The sequence below is a fragment of the Drosophila sulfurigaster genome, chromosome 3 (genome assembly GCF_023558435.1).
Source record: "Drosophila sulfurigaster albostrigata strain 15112-1811.04 chromosome 3, ASM2355843v2, whole genome shotgun sequence".
Classification (NCBI taxonomy): Eukaryota; Metazoa; Arthropoda; class Insecta; order Diptera; family Drosophilidae; genus Drosophila; species Drosophila sulfurigaster.
Window position 1 is genome coordinate 18,114,039 of NC_084883.1, and position 20,596 is coordinate 18,134,634.

At 40.4% G+C, this 20,596-nt stretch overlaps 1 protein-coding gene across 1 annotated transcript; it reads left to right on the plus strand.

Moving 5' to 3' along the window:
* The first annotated feature begins 250 nt into the window (after nucleotides 1–250).
* Nucleotides 251–20,496, plus strand: LOC133846519 (dual specificity protein phosphatase Mpk3). Its single transcript, XM_062281539.1, has 5 exons — nucleotides 251–1,494; nucleotides 18,099–18,216; nucleotides 19,170–19,374; nucleotides 19,441–19,576; nucleotides 19,643–20,496. The coding sequence occupies exons 1-5, from the start codon at nucleotides 1,059–1,061 to the stop codon at nucleotides 20,140–20,142; spliced, it is 1,395 nt and encodes a 464-aa protein (XP_062137523.1). The 5' UTR covers nucleotides 251–1,058; the 3' UTR covers nucleotides 20,143–20,496.
* Nucleotides 20,497–20,596: the final 100 nt, after the last annotated feature.

The following is a 20,596-nucleotide window of genomic DNA, read 5'->3' on the forward strand; positions in this document are numbered from 1 at the left end:
TTAACACGTCGATAACAGCACTTGCTGAGTACAACAGCATGGAAACACCTCAAGATGAGAAGCAGAACAGCAGCACACATACATACATAAGCACATACATAAGAAATAATTTGCAGTGAGGTAGCTGCCGCATAAATGCTCAGCGCTAGAGTGAGATAACATACGAACGCATTAACAGCAGATGAGAGCAGTCGTTTAACAGCGGTGTAGCTAACAGAAGCCTGTTCGTTCGACTAGCGCTGTAAACCATTTTTTCATTCCTTCAGCGTATCTGTATCTTGTCGCTTGTGGCGCGCTCGCACGTTGTTCGTTGTGTCGGTCAGTGCGCGTTTTTTTAGGCTCTGTTTATTTCATTTGCTCAACATACACCACACATACAGTTACAGCGATACATACACGGTAGTGATTTGGCGGGCTAGTGTGCGTGTGAATGTGTGTGAGAGCCTACAACAAAACATAATAAATACAAAAAAGAAGCGAAACGAACGAAAAAGAATTGGAGTGCGATACAAAAACACAGTGTAAACTTAAACAACTAATGCCAAATAAACAAATGCAATTCTAATACTATATTTAACCAAAAGCCGAGTGAAAACACTACACACCAAATAAAAAAAAGTTGCTGGAAAAGATTTAATTGTAAAAAACGAAAAGAAAAAATTGTGTTTCATTTGCTTGCTTGCGTTTGCGTGCGCGTGTGTGTATGTGTGTTGTGTGTATGTTTGTATGCGAGTGAGAAGCACAACACAAAAAGGAAAGCAAAGCAGAAGCAGCAGAAATACACAAAAAAAAAAATAAAATGTGCGCCTGGCAGCAGCCGCAGCAGATGATGTAAACTTTTTTTGTTGTAAGCAAAAGTTGTAAAGTTTTGTGAAAAAGTTACCCAAAAAACACAAAAACAAAAACTAGAAACACTTGAGAGTGGAGACCGGAGAGCGGAGAGTTAAAGTCAACAGTCGCAGTCGAAGTCGAAGTCAAGTCGCGTAGAGTTTTTGAGTTTATTGTTGTTGTGAGTGGAGAGTATTTGGTGTGCTGAAGAAAACAAAAAAGCTTTCAAGATGCCGGAAACCGAATACGAGTACTGCACCAAAGAGTGGCTCCAATCAGAGCTGAGAACCAGCTACGATGCCAAGGAGCTGATCATACTCGACTGTCGCGGCTCTCAAGAGTACAGCGAGTCGCACATTCGCAGCGCTGTTAACTTTAGCATACCGAGCATAATGTTACGACGCTTTGCCGCAGGCAAGATCGATTTGGCCTCCACAATCAAATCGCCCGAGCTTAAGGTTCGCATACAGATGGGCTACAACGTCAGTCTCTTTATACTCTACAACGATGTCGGCGTCTCTGGCTACCAATCGCAACAACAACAGCAACAGCAACAACAGCCTCAAGATGTTGCCGGTGCAATGTTTGGCAATGGCAACGATGCAACAATCAATGTTCTCCATCGTCGACTCAAACAGGACGGATGTCGCGTGGTTGCGCTGCAAGGTGAGTTCATAAATCATAGAGGGAAAACCACTTGGAATTCTTGTTGTACGATGTGTGTGTTGAAAAATTCCTGAGCCCAAGTCACAAGTATTTTTCAGCAATAAATAAAATATACAAATACAAATTGCCCCGTTAAACAATAGCAAACGAAAATATTTATTTATTTTCGGGTTTCTTTTTTTTTTGTTGGCCTTACGCATTTCTGTTTTATTTTTGTTGCGGCATTTTTAGCACGAAATCAAAACAAATGAGAAATGCTAAACAACAAATCATAATATGCCATAAATAAACACACACTCGCTGCTCGGTATTTTATGCATTATTATTATTATAAATGTTATTATTAGTCGAACGAACACTTATGAAATGTTTATTGAGGAAAAACCGAGAGAGCGCGAGAGACATGAGAGATCTTTTTATACAGATCTATAAGGTGTATGGGCTGCTGATAAGCGTAGCGCCAGGTCTATGAATAGATTAATGACATAGGCAGTCAGTCGGTTAGCCGGTCGGTCGGTCGATCAGTCAGACAGCCAGACAACCAGACAGACGAGTACTATAAAATGATCTTCAAATAGCTTAAGAGTCTAGGAACATTTTAGCGGCGCCTATAAATTAATTTGACGCTTTGAACTTGTTTGGGTGCCGGAATTTTTTTGTTCACTCTCTGAATTGATTTCACCAGAAAATGCATGCTAGCGGCATGCTAGATAGTGTAGATTATCAGGTGTATTCAAAGGGAACTAATTTCTAGCATTCTAGAAGAAATTGACAAATTGCTAAGCTGGCAGTTTTTACGAATAAAATAAACAGCTGAGAGCTGATTAGAAATTTGGAAAAGTGCTAATCTCTCTGCTGTCATTGAAAAACGTTTTTATACTGCTTTCAATCGAATGAAACTAATGCTTGTGATAGAATTTTAAATTAAAAGACGTTTCTCTGAGAAAAATGTGTCTTTAATCTTAAGTTTAGCACATCTTCAGAGAAGCATATTGGATGTATCTTTAAAGAGTCGTTAATCTACTGCCATAAAATCACGAGTTCTTCAGTAAATATGCTTTTTATGTTTATTCATTTTTAAAGTTGTCTCAGTTAACGCCCAAGCCCTTCTATGCTTTCAAGCCGCATAAATCGCTAGAGAAAATCCATTATATCCATTGTATATATGTGTGTGTCTATATGTATTAGAAGGAATATATAATTATCTGGCTGCTGCTGCTGCTTCTGCTGTCGACCGACTCTGGCTTCATATTTATTTTTATCACTTCAATTTCCGCTCGCTTACAAGCGCCCCAATGCGTATGGTTGTGTGTGTGTGTGTATGTTGTGTTGTTTGTTGTTGTTGCTCCCCTTCCGTTCGCAGCTGTCTGTGCTGCGCCCTCTGCTCCTTTGCCCCCTTCCGCTCATAGGCCGAAAAAAAAGCTTCCCGTAGCTGACGTACGCACGTTCCATTCAGCGTGCTAATATCGCAAATTGACAATAGGGCGTCAAGCAATGGACCGGCTCTAGAGTCTTCCCCTCCTCCCACCTTCTCTCCGCCAAAAACTTTGCTTTTTTATTTACACGTTTCCAAAATAGAACTCTCCCAAAAAAAGAAAAAGGCAGCAAATTAGCATAACATAAGGTCGCAATGACGTCAAGGAGCCACAGAGCCTAGAGCTGAGCCGCTGATCCTTATGCTCCTCTACCTGCAACAGCAACACACCGGTAATTAGCCAAAAAGGGACGCGCGAAAGAGATTTTTATGACTGGAATTTCCCGGGGACTAACCCGAGTTTCCACAAAAGGAAATGTGAAATTTCTGGCACCTTGTTGTTGAGGCACCATAAAAACATAAAAAGGATGCTTCAAGTGGCCGGCCATTGTTGCAAATCCGTTGCACTTAATGATGTCGTCGTCGCATTGTTCCGTTGACCATTTTCCGTGTATTTCATTCTCATTTTTCATTTGTACATAAATGTACATACATACTAGCTATACATACATTAGTGTATATATGTACGTAGGTAGGTAGATGATAAGAAGCATTCTATTGCAAACCAATTCACATTCACATTCCCATTCCCATTCTCATTCCCGGTTCCGAAAGTTGGCTTATCTTATCGTTTCGGGGGGGTCGGAGTTGGGTTCGGGAAGTCGCAGTGTTGACTCTCCACATTTTTTTCTCATTCTGTGAATGCAAATGGTAAATCGCAATATACAATATGAACAATACAATATATCTTACATACACATATATGTTTGTATGTTAGTTTGGCCTTGATGTATCTATGGCTGGAATGTGATAATGAATTGCAGGAATTGACGGCACGCAATCGATATGGATAATAATCGTGGCAATGCGATTAGTAACCTTGTCTAAAGCGTTTTAGCGACAGCGTCAACTTGTATTAAAGGACAGTCAAAGATACAAATGTATCTGTATCTTGTCTCCCTTTGTGACAGCCCGAAAAAGGCGCTGGCCAAGTTGGCAACAGAAAGCTTGCCACAAGCCGCCACAGTTCGGCAGCTCGCTTACTCTCTCACTCTCTCAGGCCGCTAATTAACCTTGAAATTTAATCAAGTCGGGCAATTATGCGGCTCTCTTGTGTGCTTCTGTCTTTCCGCTTGTCTGTTGCAGGCTGAGGCAGGGCTTGTGGCAACGACTGTGGCAGGATTGTACGCAGCAGCAGCAGCAGCAAGTTTATTAAGGCAGTCCGGATGCATTATGCACATTGATGCTGCTGATGCGAAATTTATTTTAATTAAATGCCACTTTGTATGCATTTCTCAGAATTAAAACAATTAAGATATGGGGGCAAGTGGCACAGTTATGCCAAAGAGACAGAAGAGCGACAGAGAGACAAATAGTGAGAGAGAGAGAGAGTGCACACAATGTGCAGTGCACACAGACAGTAATCGTTGAGTTGAGTTTCATAAACTAAGCGCTTCCGTTGCACGAAATTTAATTCAATTAGATTTAGCAAAGTTTCAAACCCATCGCATGATCAACACTCATTCTCTCTTTCACTCTCTTTCGCTCTCTGCGCTGACCCTAGCAAACGTAAAGTCAACGAACGATGCGTTGCGGTCGACTTCGATGCCGACGCCAACGACGACGACGGCGACGGCGACGTCGCCACTGCTGCCACTTTTATTGGGGAGTTGGAAGTTGAGTTCAAATTATAGACACAGGCCAATGTCTGTCGGGAGAACTCGTCTGGTTCTGGTTCTCTTTTTTTCGTTTTTGTCTGTATGTGTGTGTGTGTGTGTGTGTTTTCTGCTTCTTTTTTTATAGCCAGGCGGATACAAAGCTGCTCCACTGTTCCACGAGTCAGACTCTGTCTGTGCGTTGCTGCGTCTGCGACTTGGCTGCATCGTCGACCCTTTTATAGAAATGCTTGGCTGCCTGGCTGCGCATGCTCTGCTGCTGTTGCTGTGACTGCGACTGCAACTGCGACGTCGCGTTGTCGCCATAAAAAACCAAGTCTGTGGTATGCATTTCCACGCGTCGCAACGCCGCATTCGCATTTTCCCAACTTGCCAACAGCTCTCCTCTACATATTTGTCGACTTGCTGCAGCATTGGAGAGTTGTTTGCCTCATTTGTGGACAACTTGCTTTAATTTTGTTTTTGGGCCTAAACAATTTTCACAAGTTTTCTTTCTGCTTGCGCCTCGATTTCTTTCCACAACACAACACAACACAACCCAACACGTGGCATCTTCTCACAAGCCAAAGCTGCAGCAGCACGTTTGTGTATTCATATCTCTGTGGCCAAGGCCGTAGCTTGCATCATTACAATTTGATGATAATTCATCAGACGATGCTGCGCTTGTTCTCGTTCTCGCTCTCCCCTAAAAGCTCCTACAACAGTTTGCAACTCGTCTGCCTTCACCGAAAAAAACGCAAACGCCTTTGGCTACACAGCAATGCATAGCTGAGTTTTTTTCGGCTGAATTTGAATTGCATTCAGAGTGAGAGAAAGAGAGAGAGAGAGAGTTACTCAAACAGTAGTGCGCAAACAGTTGCAGTCTGAAAATTGCATTTCTTATTCAGCGACATTTTCATGTGTCATACCAGTTGCCAAAATTGAATTTGGCCAGCCCTAGAATTTAATGCGAAAGAGAGATCATTCACAAAAATAATAAAACACTTGAGTTTCGGCTTAATCATCACACTGTGCACACAGGTTTCGGCGTTGACACCAACACCAACAGCAACAACAATAACAACCACAATGCTGATGCTGCCCACATGCAAAGTGGACACACTGAGACAGACAGAGACGAACAGACAGACACAGCATCAATTACGTTGGCGTCTTATACAGCAATCTCACACTCTCGCACACACTTACACACACACGTTGTCATGAAGGTAGTCGAAAAGAAAAAAATCATTTGACAACATTGGACAGCTGGAACGGAACAGTTGGAGTTAGTTGGTTGGGTTTTTGGTTTTGTTGGTCTGTCGGTTTGTTGGTCGAAATACTCTCGGCCTACGGCTGCTGCTTAGACAGACAGACAACAACAACAGCAACAAGATTTTTGTCGCTGGATTTGGGTCAAAGTTTGTGTGGGTTTTAATTAAGCAGCCGCCTAACGGCGAGACCCACATTGACTTGCTTCAGAGCCGCCACCTGCGATAGCGGAGGCTGTGTAATCGACCGACCGCCACACGCACACACTCTTACGGCAAACAGTGTGTGCAAATATTTGCAAAATAAAAAATATTGACGCCAAAAGACGACGAGGCGACTGACTTCCGGTCAAAAGCACAAAAGTACGCAAAAAAGAAGTGCGAGGGCGTGTTGGGGTATTTTGTAGTGTTGCATACCTCAGCGTTCCTCGCATGACTTCAGCGGAAGTTCCAGGGCGTTGCTGTTGTTGTTGTTGTTGTTGCTGTTGCTGTCGCTGTTGTTGCTGTTGCACATAGCATAAACACAAAAGCGCAGAATGGGGGAAGAGTCAAAAAGTCGAGGAATCAGTGGCGCATTGCGAAATACAAACGATGACGACGTCGACGACGACGTTTGACTCTGGTCCTCTCCCTCCCACTTATGCTGCTGCCTATCCCTATTCCAAGCAACTCGCCTGCCTTGGCGGGGGAGCCGACGAACGCGTAAATTGTTGTTGTATTCTTGGAATTAGCAAACAAAGTAAAAAAAAGGAAAAAAAACAATATAAAGCGAAGACAAGAACGATTGAATTTGCTATGCTTGTGCTGCGGCGCAAAAAAGGAGCAAGACAAACACACACACAAACAAACATACATATGTTTGTGTGTGTGGTTGTGTGAAAAGGCGGCATCGAAATGAAATGGAGCTGAAAGTTGTTGTTGTTGTAGACGTCGCTGTGCGCTTGCATGCATAAATCTACAGTAATAACAGCAGCAAGCGAAGGCAACCACAACAGCAGCAACAACACCGACAACATGAACGAACGCATTTCATCAAAGTGCAAATTAGCAGCGGATTCCAAACGAGACAGCAGCAGCTACCAGAAGAAGAAGAAGTGGAAGCAGAAGATGGAGCAAAAGGGTACGAGTGCGAGTGTGTGAATGAGACAGCAACAGAGCGACAATGATTCTGTTTGTTAGTTTTTTTAATGCAAGTTGTATTTTGTGGTATGCGTGTTCTGTGCGTGCGTGTGTGCGTGGTTCGTGTCTCTGCTTAAGGCAAGCGATGAATGCAGTTTTGAGCTGAGCTCTTCTTGTTCTTGTTAGTAGACGCTCAAATGAATGGGGAAAAAATGGGTGAGATCTGTAACGGGAATTGTAGCCAAGAGGGAAAGGAAAGACGACAGAGAGAGAAAAAGAGAGAGTGTGTGTGCCATAATAAATGCAGAATACTCGTCTTGTAACATGTGCAAACTACGATCCACACGTGAAGATATCGATAATTAATTGTATTTTTTTGTGGTGTAAACATTACCAATCATAGATTTTCTTTTCTATCTTAAGGTTGCTTGGTTTTTGTGTGTGCACAGTCGAACGTTCAATATCTGTACATTCCATTCTATATTACTCCCCGCTGATATTTTGCTGCTTCTGTTCGATGCTTTCGCACACAAACACAAACGCTCAAACTTCTCACTCTCTCTCTCTTTGCTCTGCTGATTCTGCTTCGTGGTACGCATCCAATGACATTGCTGTTGCCCCCTTGACAGTTGCCATCCTGTTGCGTCGCCCTTTCCTCCTCCCCCACATAACATCTCCTGCTGTGCTGCTTTTCTCTGCATTTTGGGAGCAGCTCGAAAGGCAACCCGAAAATATTGTCCCTAAACTTTTGAAAATTTATATTTTATTGAAATTTATCGTAACACATTTTTTTGTTGGGTTCAAGTTAACTTTATGAGAATGCAAATGATGGAACTTTAAACTAATGGAATTCAGAACGGAAGTTTCAAAAACTAGCTGAATTATGTGAAGCAAATGTTGAGGAAACCAAAAGCCACTAGAGAAATAGCTTATTTGCATTATACAAAGTAATGTTGGAATTTAATGAGAAACTTGCTTTTCAAACTAATAATGCACTGCTTGAAATATGCGTAGATAACAATGGAATTTCATTTATTAGGAGCGTAAAGAATGGAATGGAATCTTATTCAAGAGTATTGCTAAGTGCTGCGTTCGTCGTTTCTTTAGAAGCTTTAACAGCCTTCGACGGAATTCAGCTGAGTTGCTTTGGTCCTTTGTTGCACATTCGTTGCTCAATTCATGTTTTCATCTGCCTCGAATGCAATATTTATAAATGCTGCCCCCCTCCCCCCGCTTCCCGCTCCAGACTGCTGTTTTACTGCTTTTGCTGTCTTCTGCTTCTTCGTGTTCTCGTTCCTCTTCGTGTTGTTGTTGTTGTGCGCTTTTGCCATTTCATTTCGAAATGAAATTCTGGGCACGTTGCTCAATGGCGGCGCATTCTGAGTAAATGACGATGGTTGAAGCTGCTACTGTGTATGCTCTGCTTCTTCCTCTTCATGTTTTTGTTCTTGTTATTATTATTGTTGTTGTTGTTTTGCCCTTTGTTATGCATTAGTCCGTGAACTGTAAAGCCTTGCAACTATTTCCCGACAAAGGGAGAACGTTTACAGGGTATCTGCAAGTCGTGCATTGTCGTCGTTTGCATAACTGGCGCGTGGGGCACTCAGCAACGGAAATGTCCGAACGGAAAATCAATAAATTTGATATAAAATGCGACTCCAACTCTCTGGCATTTCCGTCTCACTCTCTTTCGCTCGCTCTTTCTCTGTCTCGCTTTTTGCTACTGCACTTGTTGCATGCCCCGGGCGAGGCAACGAGGCGAGAGCTAATCCATCTGCAATTATCGTAGCAACAGCAACAGGAAGCTGCACATTAAACTTGACCCCATTTGCCAATCTCCACCAGCCCCAATCACCACTTACTGCCGAAAACATTCGGAAACTCACACACACACAGAGATACAGATACATTTGCAGATGCAGATACAGATACAGATTTACTGCTGTAGATACAACGTTTAACAGTTACAGCTACAGATGCTTGCTCGCTCTCTCTCTCTCTCTCTCTCGCTGTGAGAGATACGAACAGAGTTTCAATTATCCGGGATTTTATGCTCTCTCTCTCTCTCTCTCTTCCTTTCCCTCTCTTTCCTGCTAGCTCAACTACACTTTTTTGTATCATTTCGGCACTGTAAAGTTTGTGTGCGTGAATTTGCGTGGGCGTCGGGTTGGAGGGCGCGACGTTGCCAAATTTCATGCAATTACAAAATTATACATAATTAATTAATAATGTGCGGCAGCTTTCAGAACGCACAGCCAAAAAGCCAGCTAGCTAGCTAGCTAGCCAAGGCAAAAAGGTCCCGCAGGACGTTCTCGACTAATACCTCGAAAGCTGCTCCGTGTTATTTATAGCTGCTCAAAGGCCAGGACCTACATAGAGAGATAGACCCGACGACCTCCCTTCCTCCTTTTCTACTATTGGTATAAGCTGCGTGGCTTACGCAGTTTGACATTTTGGCCAGAATAACACGCTGAACCGCAGCAGCCACGATGAGATGAGCAACAACAACAACGACAACAGTTAGAAATATAAACCCCCTCAAATATTGCGTATACGACAACAAAAAAACAAGAAAAAATAGAAAAACAAAAGCAATATAAACTCTGTCATTAGTCTTAAATGTTTTGGGTCTATCGTTGATGGTTGGAGGTTTTTATGCTAACGTGCTTTAATTGTTTGGCAAACGCCGAAAGATATTTGCTTATGCGACGCAGTAAACTCGCTCTTGATATGCCATCAAAAGAACTCGATGGCAATTTAAGCCAACTGGGAAATATTAAATGAAGCGAAAGTTTCGCTAGGAATAAAGCAAAATGGGAATAGTTGTAATTTAAGTCTATGATTGGTTGGCATAGCAAGAATTAGATGACGTCAAGTAGGAAAAGGATTAATTTATGTTATCTATGTGGTATTTAAATGCTCAGAAATCGATAATCAGTTAAGAGTTGTGAGGAAACAAATTTTAGTAAAAATTCTCATAAATAGGTCACAAGATTTTGTAGTTTAAGAATTTTAGAAAACTTATTTCTAGGGAGAATTTATTCACAAGCAATTTAAATTTAAAGAAAACTACTTGTTTAAATTAGTTAATATATCATTATAGTTACAAAAATTTAATAGCATTCTTTTCCTCAATTAAACTTAAAGTTCTCTCGCAGCTTTTGTCGCTACTGTTTGCCGCTTCTCACACTTGCAACGTGACTGTGGCACAGCGATTAGCATGTGCAACAATGTAGAACGAGTGGTTGACTAGTTAAGAGGCTGTGCAACAGATCGACTGACCAACTGACGAGCGGCATTTTAGCATCTCTGCTGCTCAGCTGCTCAGCTTTGCCAATGCGGAAGCCATCGCAGTTTGCTGGAAATTATGTCGAACGTCAGCTTGCTGTCAGCTTTAAAGCTCACCTCGCATTCTCCCTCTTTCTCTTTCCCTCTCTCTGTCAGTTGCTGTGTGCAAATTGCATTAAATTGACTAAAAATGTGGCAACGAATTCAATTGAATGCATGAATGGCATGGAAATGGAATGAAAGACTCTAAAGACACACAAACACACACACACACACACACGGGGCCATGACTTTTTTCCTCATTTGTTATACACATGTATTTGTCGCATTTGTTGTGTTTGTATGTGTGTGTGTGTGTGCGTCTCATTTTCAATGCAAAATTGCCATTTAACAAATAGTTGCGTGCTAAGCTTTGTCCGTTATTCACAAAGTCGTCGTGCTGTCTCGCTTTGTCTCTCTGTCTCCGTTTCACTCTTCGTTGCCATTTTGCCTTTTATCTTTTGCTTTCTTTCACCATGTGCGCATAGTTTTTTTCTTTCTTCTTTCGCTGCGCATTCATTCATAAAAAGCATTTTGGCATTTTGGGCGCCGCGTTCGACTTTGAAGGCAAGCAGCAGCAACCAGCAACAACAACAACATCGGCTTATGTAAAAGCAAACTCTCTTTCATTTTCAGCAATTATGTTTGTGTGCCAATGTTTGTGTATGTGTATGTGTGTGTGTATAACAGGTGTACACGCCCCAAAGTCCACCAACTGCAGCAGCAACAGCAACAGCAGCAATATAAGCAAAAGCTGTGCGCCGGTTTTTGTCTATGCTAAAATTTGTACTCAGAGCTCAGAGCTGAGCTCTCGCTATTGTGCCTTTGTCTCACTCTCGCTCTCTTTCTCTCTCTTCGCACCTCTCTCATTCCCAATAAATATTTTGGTGAGCGCGGGCGTTGCTTTATGTAGAATTTTGGTTACTTTTTTTTGTGTTGTGCTATGCGCGTTGTAGTTGTTGTTTTCTGCTGCTGCTTCTGTTGCTTTTGTTGTTGTTGCAAATACAATTTCAGCCACGTTCATTTTTGGTATTATGACCGTAGGTGGTTTCAGCGGCTTTGCTTGCTTGTTCTTGTTGTCGTTGTGTTTATGTCGCGTGGGCGTTGTTGTCGTTGTCGTTGTCGCTGCTGTTGTAACTGCCGACGTCGACGTCGTTACGTCAAGTGCTCAAACAGTGGAATGGCATCCACATGCAATACACACACACTGACACTCACACACTGCTTAATTGATGTGTGTGGGCAAAGTTATCGGTTTGCGAATTTGGTGTTATCGCACTGCCAGTTTAATCGATAACCACAACTAGCGATGCACAAACGTCAAATTTGCTATCGAAATGCAATTCGTTCGAAATAATTGATGATGTGATACATTTACTCCCATTTGCATTGTTGTGGTCTCTGCTTCAGTGGAATTTCCACATAAATTCTGAAACTGTTTCAAATGGAATAATGGCCGCTTGGCATGCCCAAAGTATATAGAGTGTATTAATGGTTTAATGCCATGCATGAGCAGATGCCATGGAATCCGCCGCTAAATGCATTCCAAATAGTTTTCGTTTTCGATAATGCCTCTTTTGCTGTTTAGCTACGCATTTGCTCTGTTTGTCATAAGGATTTGTTTGTGGATACCACACGCATACACTCACACACTCACTCACACACATATGCATATGAACGAGGAATAAAATCAATATTACGCATACGCCATGTGTGTGGCCATGGCGGCGTTCTGTTTGTTGAGCACGCTTCCGCCTATGCGTTGATGCATATATGCCACCCCAAAGCCAACACTCCTCCCAGCCCCCCGTCCCCGCTCCGCCTTGTGCTCCCCTCAGTCACTTACTCGATCATAGCAAATGCAGTCAGCCATGTGTTGCACAATGGCGCGTACTATAAATATATATACGTGTATATATATGTATCATATATAGCGATACATAAGAAGCAAGTATATAGCACGGCTGGCTCCATGCTCCATGAATGAAACAGCCGACAAACGGCGAACATCGCCTGCAGTTCAATGCTATTTGTCAATGAGTCACACAGAGAGTCTCGAGTCTCGAGTCTGGCGGTCTCAGAACTCAGAATGGGGCATCATACAACAACAGCAACAACAACAACACTCGACAGATAATCGGGCGATATGCACACATGTATTTGTCGTACAAAAAACATATATATACTCGCATATATATGTAAAAAAAATGTACAAAAAATACAGAGAAGCGCAAAGAAACAACCCGAAATGGCCCCATTTTGTTTACATTTCCACAGACGCCCCAAATTTTCCAGCGTTGGCTGTGCTTATTTTTGGAGCAACATTTTTTTTAGCTGCCCGCCGTATAAACAAATGGGAAATGCAAGAGGGCGAAGGTGCGGGGGAGGTTTAAAAAATATGGAAAAGCGAAAGGCAAAACCATATTAATGACGCTGCCACTTCCGCCTTTGATGAGAATTTATTTAATGCATTGCACAACAACAAAAAGTTGTTGAGTTAACTTTGCGTTTTCTTCGAGGGCTTTTCCCTCGTTGCCTTTGACTTTTTCTTTTTTTTTTTTTTTGCCATTTGTCAGCAGCGCGCATGTAAAATTAATTTGTTAAGAAATTGCCACACAATGTTTTGATGTGTCGCTCTCCTTTTTTTGGTTTTGCTTCGCCCACCGCAATCAGTTGACATTTTAAATAGTCAAGTTGATTGATTACAGCCTCATTGATTGATTGATTGAGTGGCAAGCGCAAGAATATTAGAATGCAGAGCCAAAGTTAATTGCCAACACCATCAGCATTGAAGCATCAGCTGAAGCAAAAACTATGCACAACAAATATTGTTGACAAAATTAAAAAGAAAAGCAATTTCAAAGGTCGCCATCTCTCTTATCGTCATTCATATTCACAATGAATGAATGCGAATGAATATTCGCAAGTGTTTTATCACACAGTCAGCACACCATATAAGTCTACCTCTGCTGTATCAACATATACTATATCTGCTATATAGTATCTCTCTAAGTATACAGTTTTGTGTTGTCGCATTCGCTGTGTATTGTTTCATTGATGAGTTCACACAATAAACAGCAACAGCAACAGCAAAAGCAGCAGCAACAACAATAATGACAAGAGCACACTGTGGAAACGACCTTCAAAACGTGAAAAATGTAAACTTGAAAAAATACAAAAAAAAAAATAAAGATAAATAAATAACACTAACAATTTGTGAGCTGCGCGAGAAGCGCAAACTACTTAAAATACATACATATTGCCTATTTATTGTCATTGTGTCTATTGTGGGCTTTAAAACCGGATTTCAGCTTGACAGTGTGTGTCGCCCCTCTCCCTCACTCCTCTCTCCCCCACTCTTCTCTCACTTGGTTTCTAACCTCACTCTGCTTACAACTCCAAAAGTCTCCCACCCATGGTTAGTTGAGTTTCGAGTTTGTTTTTTGTTTTTGGAATATTTTCAGCCACCGCCCACGGGATGTGCTTGTCATGCTAAGCGCAAAATTTGGATTATTTATTTATTAAGGCAATAACAATAACAACAACAGCAACTACAACAAACACACTTCCAAATAACATTATAAATAATACATGGCAGTTTTTACAACTGGCGAAAAAGTCGCCGTCGTCGTCGTCGTCGCAGTTCGTTCGCTTTTTCCATATTCTCGCTAGAGAGTGCGACAGAGACTGACATATGCAGTTAGATTGAGAGAGCGAGAGAGTGAACGAGATAGCGAGGGAATCGTGTCTTTTTTCCATTCATTGTTTTCGCTGCGACGCTGCTTTTGCTGCTTCTGCTGCTGTTGCCATTTATTTGTTTGTTTGTTTATAATTTTTATCGCTTTTATTTCATTTGATTTTATTTTTACTTTTTTTTTTGTTGTTGTTGTTGTCTCTGCCTTATCTACCGCGCCTGTTTATTTGTCCATCTGCCCCGTCTGTCTGTCTGTGAGTTAAAAAATACAAAAATAACAAAATGAGCAAGAACACGTCCAGTTTGCTGAGCTTTTGCTGCGTCTGCTCGACTGTCAAGTGCGCTGCACTCAATGAATGCCAAAATATTTGGGAGTCAGAAGATCAGGCTGAAGTCTTCAACAATAAGTAGAATTTATTACTATTTTGAAATTCTTCGGCTTTTTACCTAGTTCATATTTATAAATGGGAGCATGATTTAAAAAATGTATAGTGAATTCTTTGAAAGGATTTCTTAAAGAGTATTCTTTACTTAGGTATTTTAGTATAAAATATCGAATACCATCTATTATTGAACTAAAAAGAAGCAGTGAAATTTATTTCTAAAAACATTTTGATTCAAATATAGTTTATTTACTTTTTTAAATGTTGTCTTTATCTACAAAAAATTAAAAAAAATCATTTATATTTTTACGTAAAATATCAATTTTGATATTTCTTGAACTTTTCTGAAAACTGAAATTTCTTTTCAAACATTTTAAATATAATCATTTAAGTTTTGAAAATTTAAGAAAAAGTGCGCTGAAATATTTATGGAATTCTTCGCAAATTATATCAAATTTGAAATTCATTTCTAAGTATTTTACATTTGTAGTTTTGCAAATTTGAAATTATATTCACAACAAATTTAAGAAGGGCGTGAATGTTCAATAAAATATTCTTTTCAAATCTGTTTTGTAACATAATAACTTACATTTTCAACCATTTTTGAACTTAAATGAAAAGTAAATCTTATTTCCATACATTTATTACTTGTAGTTTATAGTTAAGAATACTTTGCAAAGTTATTTGTAGCATATGAATTTTGTCATAAAATATCAAACTAGAATCTTTTTCGATCTTAACTATTGACTGCCTCATTATGCCCGTTTGCAAAGAGTTGTCTACAAGGTGCAAAAACGTGAGTTAAGTAACTTTTAGCTCACTTTGCTTGTGCCTTAACTTGAGCACCCAGCACACACACACACATACATGCACACACATATGTAATACGCCCACGCACACACACTCAGAGCATTGAAGCGCTATTCATTCACATTTGCCTAGTTATTAGTCCCCAATGGGCTCTCTCTCTATCTCTTTCTCTTTCGCTCTCAACGGATATGACGTAGGCGCACTATTGTCGCGTAAACAGTTAGACAAGCGGTCGCTCGACTTGAGTTTCATACACTTTTCTATTTGGATGAGGGGGTTTTTTTCGTTGTGCTATGTTTTGGATCGTAGTTTCTGCCCAATTGGGTGGCCAGGCTAATTAATTTGCCTACTCGCAATTGGCCTGCGGTCAGGTTTCACTTCCCCCTCCACCTCCCCCTCTCAGGCGGATGACGCACTGTGTGTATGCGGGTGTGTGTGTGTGCGTTGCAGTCGCAATCGTTTTGTGGAACAACCTTCATCCGTTCGGTTGAACTGAAGCAGACTGCCGGACACGTACAACGAACGTCCGTTGCGACTCCCCAAAAACAGGAAGCGCAACACGCGCAAATTATGCCAAAACCACAATTGAAAATCAAATAAATTTCTATTTATAAAACAATTTCTATTGTCAAACGCTGTGCCGCAGAGTTCGCCACATGTGGGTAGAAAGCCAGCCTCAAATTGAGCTCGAAAATAACTCGAAAAAACAACAAAATAAACACATACATATATTTCAACTGTAGCTGACTAAGTTTAGCCGATTTTAGCATGCGGGAAGCTTTTGTTGAAAGCAATGAATGTAATGTAGTTCCAATGAATTATCAACTTAGTAATATTGTTTATGGCACGCTTCTGCGGTAGCCGCGCTTAAGTAATTGCAATTTCCCGCTAAAAGGCGTTAACTGCAAATCAATAAGCTCAATAGGTTACATAAAAGCAGTAGTAAGCTATTATAGTATATGTTATATACTATGATACTGCTAATATACTAAGTTATAAATTTATTTTTTTTTATTTCAATTTCAGCATTAAAAGAATGTAATTTAAATGAAAACCAAATTTTGAAATAGTATTGCATTAACATACAATTAACATACACAATTAAGAATCGATATTTAAAGAATACTAAAGAAATACCAAAAACATCCAATTTAATTGAAAACTTAAAGTTTCAAATGTATAACAATTTAAATACCGAAAACACTTTTTAGTAGTTAAAAATACTGAATGCAGTTAATAATTGATATATAAAAAATACTGAAATTTAATTTAAAGATTTTAAATTTAACGTTTATGAGGATTGAGATGCCGAAAACATATAATTATATTTAAAACATAAAGTTTGAAATGTATTTCAATTAAATTACTGAAAATAATCGTTCAGCGTTTAGAAAATACTAAATACAATTAATACTTGATATTTAAAAAATACTGTAATTTAATTTAACTCAAGTTTAAAATAATAATAATAATTTAATTGAAAACTTAAAATTTGAGGTGTAAAATACTGAAAATATTTTTAAAATCTTCCATATGGAATATACTTTATTTCGAGCTCAATGTGAAGACTACCTTCAGACTTTAGACACGACCTTATCCATTCTCAGAACTGACAGCGCTTTGGCTCATCGATTAAATGTCCAAAATTGGAAATATCCCATTTTCTATTAACGCCAGTTCAGCCGCATTCAATTTTCATATGTAGACGAAGTTCCATCCTTACGTCGCTCTCCGCGTTTTGTGTCCTGTTCATGTCAATCGGTTTATTTGCATTTTGAAATGGGCTACAAAGCAGACAGGGAGAGAGAGAGAAGAGAGAGAGTGAGAGGGAAGCTGGTCTGTGTAATACAATTTTCCACTATTTTCTGTTGCAACGGAAATTGCCATCAAATGCAGTTTTGAGTTTTCCAATAGCCCTTGGATCACTCTTTTGCTTCTGCTTCTGCTTCTGTTGCTGCTGATGTTGATGCTGATTTTGTTTCTTGGAGTGCTCTGGACACTTGTGCGGGTCGAGAAATTGCTTCTCCCCACTTACATTATACCTGCTGCAAGTTTGCCCGCATATTCGGCAAGGCGTTGAACACGTATACAACCCGTTGACCCGACGACTGCTTGCTCTTTCTTATAGCTGCTGTTGTTGTTATTGTTGTGTGTGTGTGTTGGCTTTTCCCAGTACTGTGCTGTGCTGTGCTGTTTGCTCAATTTCAAATGCGGAATCGCATTTATTATGCGCCAAGTAGGAAATTGTAAGCTTCCGTTTTGTGTTATGACAATTCGCAGCGAGTCATCATACTTGTAGCTGCTGACTGGATGGATGGATGGATGGATGAATAGATATTCATACTCATATTCGTATTCGTAGTTTGTGTGCCGGCTTATACGATACTTGTGCATAAATATAGAAACAGCATTTCCGTTTTGCCGCGATTTTCCTTTTCTCTCTCTCTCTGTCTGTCTGTCTTTCTCTGGTCTCGTATGGCGGCCACTTCCGTTTCTAATTGAAAGTCGTTGCGTCTTTCTTTTTATGAATGAGCCGCACAAACTGCAAGAATTTCACGCACGCTTCACAGCAACACATTCATGGAAGGTGGTAGGAAGAAGGGGGAAGAGGGGAGTGGCTGCTGTAGGTGTTGTCTTACCCATAGACCAAAAGGCCACACTTGGCCAAGCATAACGAAATATTTTTCAAGCGTACAAAAAGCCAAACAAAAAAAACATAACAAAACAAAAAACGAAACACAAACTTACCGCATAGTTCAAAAGTAAACTTAACCTGCGTATCTATATCTGTATCTGTATCTCTCTCAGTATCTATATCTGTATCTAATGTTTCATATGTATCTTTATTTTTTTTTCGGTGTGTGCTTGCAGATGGCTTCTCCAGTTTTCATCAAGCATTTCCGGAATGGTGTGAGGACGACAACCAGGCGCACAGCAAAGAAATGGAATCTAGTCGCAACACACAGGCCGATCAATTGATGGGTCTGAGGTAAGTTTTTTCGATGACATAATATTTGAAACTAACTTGATAGTATTCGGGGACACATAATTGATACTAGAAATATTTAAAAAGAATTATTTTTTCTTTTATTTATTCAATTGAATAAATAGGTAATTGGTAATTGGAAATTGGTAATCGGTTCTTCATTATTTCCTTTTTAAAGTAATAAAGTAATTAAAGATTGTTTCCTAGAAATGTCTGAAGGCCTTAGTCCTTCTGCAATAGGGAATTATATTTGTTATTTCAATAAAATAATAATATTTCGTAGGTAGCATTTAGTGACAACATCCACTGATGTTCTTAAAACACAATGGAAACATATTGTGTCATTTAGCACTGAAATTCATAATTTAAAGTTTAAAATGTGTAAAACTCTCCGCAAAGTTAGTCGAAAGAATTTCAATGATATTTGCTATTTTTAAATCTCAATGTCTGCTTAAAGCAATGGTTAATTAGCGATAGAATTATTATTGTTTTTTATTTGTTTTTGCTGTATCTTCTTCAGCTTATTTTAAAGCTGATACATTTTTAACTAGAGATAGAATCGCCCTAAAGAAAATTGATTATCTTTATCGCTCGATTTATCTGTTCAAAAAGTATTAACTACTAAAGTTATCTAATTATTTGATACTTAGTTCTTCACTAGTAATTTTATATTAATACTTTCAACTTTTATATAAACGTGATCAAATTTTCTACAAGAATTGTAAAGAAACTTTTGCTATTATAAACTGGGAACCTGGGAACTCACCACATTACATAGAAAATAATTATTACCAAAGCAGCAGCCAATAGTTTCATTTATTTATTAAATACTTAACTCTTAAGGCAACATAAAGAATCTTATCTGTTTTAATAGAGTGCTCGCTACTATTCTTCTGACTGCTCCACATTTATGTCAACAATTTATAACCTCCTTTCTTTACAACTTTGTTTTACAGATCGCTACGCATTTCCACGCCACATTCCGATTCGGCATGTAGCAGCTCCGGCGAATCCTCGGACTGCGAGAGCACCACACATCATCATCATCACCATCATCATCATAATTTCAATGAGGTGCCCGTTGAAATAGTGCCCGGCCTGTTTCTGGGCAACGCCTCGCACAGCTGTGACTCGAATGCTTTGCAAAAGTACAACATTAAAGTAAGTTTAAAGATGATAAATTATAAATAAAACAATTGCTAATCATATTTCGTTTCGATTTTCCAGTATGTGCTGAATGTGACACCCGATTTGCCGAATGAGTTTGAGCAGCTGGGCGTCATAAAGTATCTACAAATACCCATAACTGATCACTATTCCCAGGATGTGGCCATGCATTTTCCAGCCGCCATACAGTTTATAGGTAAGCTTACATTAATTTCCTACTTTAATTCATTTCTAACTTCGGTTTTCAATTCATATTTTCCAGAGGAAGCTCGTCGTGCCAATTCGGCAGTGCTGGTTCACTGCCTGGCGGGCGTGTCGCGCTCGGTGACGGTGACGCTCGCCTATTTGATGCACACTCGGGCGCTCAGTTTGAACGATGCCTTCATGCTGGTGCGGGCACGCAAACCGGATGTCTCGCCCAACTTCCATTTCATGCATCAGCTGCAGTCCTTTGAGAGCCAATTGCGTCTCAGTTCCTGCTCCGACGGTCAGGCCATGGACGAGGGCGGCAGTCCGTCGGCGGCGTCAGTGGCCAGCTGCTCTTCGGCCACAACGTTGAGTGCCAATCCCAGCCTAGTTGCTGCCGCCCGCTGCGGTCGCTCGGGCTCGAAATTCTCATGCAATTGCATTGCAGCCGACTGCAAGTGCATGCAAACGGGCGGATTTATGGCCGCACATTTGGCCAAGGCAACGGGCGTGTCACCGGATTCGGGCATTGAGTTCGATCGCTGGACGCCAGCATCGGATACGGAACTCAAATGAGATCAGCTTGTGGGGAAGAGTTTTGTGCTGCCACCCAGTAGTAGTAGTAATAGTTGTAGTCATCATCAATGTCAGGACTCGCCAACAACAATAATTGCGACCAGTTCGCCGCCACCGGGCAATGCGGACAACATGTCGCCGGCCAGTACCACCAGCTCCTCCACGTCCACAACAACCACAGCCGAGGCTGTTTCGGTGGTTGAGCTGGTCCCAGTCAACGTCCTCGAGGATGGCCGCAAGAACAAGTGCGAAGAGCAGGGATCGGCTTAAATCCAGTCTAATCACACAAAACAAACACAAAACAGAAACAAAGCAAAACTCTTTTTCCTACTTTGGTTGTCCAACACACACACACAAACACAAACAAACACACACACGCATACATATGAAGCATAAAAAATAATCTAAAATAACTATAAATATAAGATATAATTTCTAGTTAAGTCTAACGCAA